The sequence below is a fragment of the Ammodytes marinus genome (assembly GCF_949987685.1).
Source record: "Ammodytes marinus genome assembly, chromosome: 3".
NCBI lineage: Eukaryota > Metazoa > Chordata > Actinopteri > Uranoscopiformes > Ammodytidae > Ammodytes > Ammodytes marinus.
The window spans coordinates 35571297-35576296 of NC_137232.1; the positions used below are offsets into that span (position 1 = coordinate 35571297).

General features: G+C 43.1%; 1 protein-coding gene across 1 annotated transcript in view; it reads left to right on the forward strand.

Annotated features, from left to right (window-relative positions):
- Window positions 1-3879: 3879 nt before the first annotated feature.
- col4a4 (collagen, type IV, alpha 4) overlaps window positions 3880-5000 on the forward strand; it is a gene marked incomplete at both ends in the record, with an annotated part of 36360 nt that continues 35239 nt past the window's right edge. Inside the window, one exon of the mRNA XM_080024884.1 lies at window positions 3880-3885. Within this exon, the coding sequence (XP_079881010.1) occupies window positions 3880-3885 (6 nt within the window). The remainder of the gene's footprint in view (window positions 3886-5000) is intronic.

A 5000-nucleotide genomic window follows, 5' to 3' on the forward strand; every position in this document is an offset into this window, starting at 1 on the left:
GTGTGTGTGTGTGTGTGTGTGTGTGCTTTTCTGCATTCGGGAGTGTGTGTGTGTGTGTGTGTGTGTGCTTTTCTGCATTCGGGAGTGTGTGTGTGTGTGTGTGTGTGTGTGTGTGTGTGTGTGTGTGTGTGCTTCTCTGCATTCATGAGTGTGTGCCTCTGTTTGTGTATGAATTTTGTGTGTGTGTGTGTGTGTGTGTGTGTGTGTGTGTGTGTGTCTGTGTGTGAGTGTGTGTGTGTGTGATTTTGATTTAGTTTGTTTGTGTTGTGTCTGTAACTGTGTGTGTTGTGTCTCCCAGGACGACCACCATCGACGGAGCCTCCTGATTGGATAACAGGCGGCAGGAAGGCGGGACTAACACGATGATGCTCACTTCCTGTTCCGCCCAATGCAGCTACAACTGGCACTGGTAAGAAAAAAAAAACGTTAACAAAATAAAAGACTCACACACAGATAGATAGACGGACGGACGGACGGACAGACAGACAGACAGACAGACAGACAGACAGACAGACAGACAGACAGACAGACAGACAGACAGACAGACAGACAGACAGACAGACAGACAGACAGACAGACAGACAGACAGACAGATAGATAGATAGATAGATAGATAGATTCTTTTTTAGGAGTGGCTTGATGACTGCTGCTTTCAGGGCCTGTGGGAATACACCTGTCTGAAGGGACATGTTGACAATTTGTAGAACATTTGAGGCCATACAGCTAAAAACAGTTTTAAAGAAGCCTGTGGGCAGAATGTCAAGGCAGCAGGATGAGGAGTTCAGGTGTTGTATAATGTCCTCCAGGTTTTTGTGGTTTATAAGATAAAATTCTGTCATTGTATTTGAATTGATTTTAAGAGGGAACACATATGTTGAACTTGGTATTGATGCAGTGACAGCTTGTCTAATTTTGTGAATTTTCTCAGTAAAGAAGGAGGCAAATTCATTGCAGGCTCTCGTGGAGAGATGTTCAGACGCTACTGACACAGGAGGGTTTGTTAATCTGTCGACAGTAGCAAACAGGGCACGTGCATTGTTGTTGTTTTTGGTGATTATGTCAGAAAAGAAAGACTGCCTTGCATTTCTCAGTTCTGAGTTAAACGTGCACAGTTTCTCTTTGAAGATGTCATAATGAACCTGGAGATTTGTTTTTCGCCACCTGCGTTCTGCTTTACGGCACTCTCTTCTTTCTATTCTGACCTGCGGGGCATTTCTCCAAGGAGATCTTTTCTTACCAGAGACAACCTTCATCTTAGTGGGCGCAATAGCATCTATAATACTTGTAAGTTTGCTGTTAAAGTTGTCTAAGAGCTCCTTCACTGAGTTACAGGGGAGGGGTGGTATCGAAGAAAATGCTTGAATGAATGTTTCACTGGTATTTTCTGTAATATACCGTTTTTTGATTACTTTTGACTGATCAATTGTGTGCACAGACATTTTACTCTCAAAAAATAAACAGGAATGGTCCGTGAGGGGACCCATATCTGCCACTGTTACGTCTGAAATGTTCATTCCTCTGGAAATGATAAGGTCCAGCGTGTGCCCTTTGTTATGAGTTGGTTTGTCAACATGCTGATTTAGTCCAAAGTTGTCAAGGACACAGCACAGTTATTTCGCACATCTGTCCTCTGGTTTGTCAGTATGAATATTGAAATTTCCGACAATTAATACACAGTCAAACTCAGTACAGATTACAGACAGCAGTTCAGCAAGGTCATCAAAAAAGCTTGTATTGTATTGTGGTGGCCTGTACATACTAATGAAAATAGCTCTAGAGGCTGAATTTAACTGGAGAGCCACATACTCAAATGAATCAAAATTTCCACGAGACATCTTTTTGCATTGTAGAGATTCTTTAAACAGAATAGCAACCCCCCCTCCTTTTTTATGCACTCTGGATTCACTCACGAAAGTGTAATTTGGGGGGACGGACTCTATGAGAACAGCTGAGCTGTTATCTTGGTCTAACCAAGTTTCAGTTAAAAACATGAAATCAAGATTGTGCCTAGTAATAAGATCATTAATTAGAAATGTTTTACCTGCCAAGGATCTGATGTTTAATAAAGCTAAATTTAGTGTGTTTGAAACATGGTCACCCCGATTTATTTCAGCCAACTGTGGCTGAAGAGGAATGCTTATCAGATTAGATACATTTGCAGGATTTAAGAGTTTCCTGTTTCTTGAGATAAACCTTGAGAAACAGGGCCCCGGCTTATCCTGTGAGTCGAAGGCGGTAACTGTGTAGCCCCGGCCCGGTTCGTATCAACAAGTGCTTTTATTCCGTAAACAAGCAGGCTCATCAGGCTGGGACGGCTGCTGATGATGTTGCGGTGGGATCAGAGGGGGTGTGCGTGGAGGGGTGACGAGCCGGGCACTGTGGCTAAGATTGACGAGTTGTGGGGGGGTAGATGGACGTCGAGGGCGGGTAGTACGAACGATTTCCATGAACTCCGGCTCAAGAGAGGATTGAGAAAGGGTGGGTGTAGGAGAGAAAGGAGGAGAGAGAGGTCGGCTTGGTAATGACCTTCGGTGTCCAGGGGAGGCGGGTATGGGTGGAGCCCCCTCCTCTCTGCCCTGATATCTCTCATGGTCTGAGCTGTCATCTGGGGCCGGCAGTTGTCCTTCGGCGCTGCTGCAATGCTGTGTTTTGGCTTTCTCCAGTATCTTGTCCTTGGCACGAACAGATGGGTGGCGCAGGATGTAGAACATATTTGATATGAATACTAGTAATCCTGTTTTATTTAGGCAGAGTCCATCTGTCTTAAAAAACTGCCTGCGGTTCCAGAAAGTGTTACAATTGTCAATAAAATGCACTGAGTGGTCAGGGCACGCAGCTGAAAGCCACGTGTTCAGTGCCAGCAATCTAGTGAATTTCTCAGGTCCTCTTCTGATTGGTGGCAGAGGACCACTGATATACACCTCAGCTTTCAGTGAGCTGACCGTGTTCAAGAGATCTTTAAAGTCCTGTTTCAACATTTCAGACTCCTGCTTTACAACATCATTTGACCCGATGTGCAGAATGATGTTCTTTACAGTTGTGTGAGCAGCTGCAATGTCCAGGATTCTTTTTTCTAAGTCAGACACCATATCATTTGGATAGCAGAGTACTTTGGTATCAACACCACACATGCTTTTCATATCTCTAACAGAAAAGTCTCCAACAATCAGATTTTCAGGCCCGGTTGTTAGCTTGGTTAGCCCGGTTGTTAGCTCTCTCTGTGGCTCTTGGCTTTCGGGCCTTACCTTGCGGTGTGAGGCTGCTGTGTTGTCATCAGAGGGAAATCCAGGGAGTTGTAACAGTGGGGTGAACCTATTTGACACTAGCACACTTGTTCTCTGAGGAAGTTTGTTGTTACGTCTCCCTTTAGCAGCTATCCATTGCTGCGGCCTTCGGGGCACGGGGGTTGAGGAGGCACTGTGCCTAGGTGATAACGCAGGCCAGCTGTCCAGATCAGTCATCTCATGGCGCTCGGCCCTGCCGGTTATCCGTCCTCCCTTTTCCAATCTCTTTGGCTTTGCACCAAGACGATTCCAGGGAGAGTTATCACTGCCTTGAACACAGTCCTTCTGTTTCTTCGTAACCTTGTCGGTGCTAGTTAGCTGTGTGTTAGCTCGAGCTTGTCCACTGTTTTTAGTCACTGATAGAGTGGTGTCGTTCCCACATAGTCCATTCACTTCCACGTTCACTTCTATTCGATTCACTTTTGTTTCCAGTGCTGTAATCCTCTGTAGGAGTATTTGATAGTCCTCGTTTGATAAGGGAGGCATCTTGCTGCTAATTAGCTTTAGCTTAGCGCCTCACTTCCAGTCACCGCAGGCTTGTCCTGCTGGTAGGCCTCTTCACATTCTGTTGAGGAGGTCGTAAAAGTTTCTAAAAATGACGGTAGTATCTATTAAAAAATAAAATAAATTACAGTCCCATTGATTTGTATGTATCCAAAGAAGAATATAAGCAAAAAGTGCAAGAGGAGGAGAGAGCAAGCAGAAAAGCGTCTGCACAGTAGGAAAGCAGGAATCATACATAGATAGATAGATAGATAGATAGATAGATAGATAGATAGATAGATAGATAGATAGATAGATAGATAGATAGATAGATAGATAGATAGATAGATAGATAGATAGATGGATGGATGGATGGATGGATGGATGGATGGATGGATGGATGGATGGATGGATGGATGGATGGATGGATGGATGGATGGATGGATGGATGGATGGATGGATGGATGGATGGATAGATAGATAGATAGATAGATAGATAGATAGATAGATAGATAGATAGATAGATAGATAGATAGATAGATAGATAGATAGATAGATAGATAGATAGATAGATAGATAGATAGATAGATAGATAGATAGATAGATAGATAGATAGATAGATAGATAGATAGATAGATAGATAGATAGATTGATTGATTGATTGATTGATTGATTGATTGATTGATTGATAGATGAAAAAATTAACAAAATAAAAGACTCTGTTTCACAGGTGCAGTGTGTAGAATGTACACTTGGTAGAAATGGAACATAGTATTCATAGGTTAGTCTATAATCTCTGTGTTGCACCATGTTTCTACAGTAGCTCAGAACGGACAAACTTAACGGCCTTACACGTTTTTATATATAGTGGGCGTCCTGGGGAAATGCACCTGTTGGAAGACCAAGAAGAAGAAGAAGTACTATAGAACAAATAACTAAATACATCTTCACCTCATCACTTGATATTGTGGAAAGACTTGAGGCAGTGGTGGATGATGCCATCTTTAGTAACTACAGCTTCTTGTCCTTGAAGGCCACCGTAGCTTCTGTAAATTCTCCCCCCAAAGAGATTGTTTAGCAAGGGAGCGTTGACATCTATGATCTCACCACTAGATACCACAAAAAAAACTCCAATACTACACACTGTAGCTTTAAATCCGAGTGTACGCTTGTGTGTATCTATGTGCATCGGTATGGTGTACAGATATGCAAGTGTTGATACATAGAATTGAT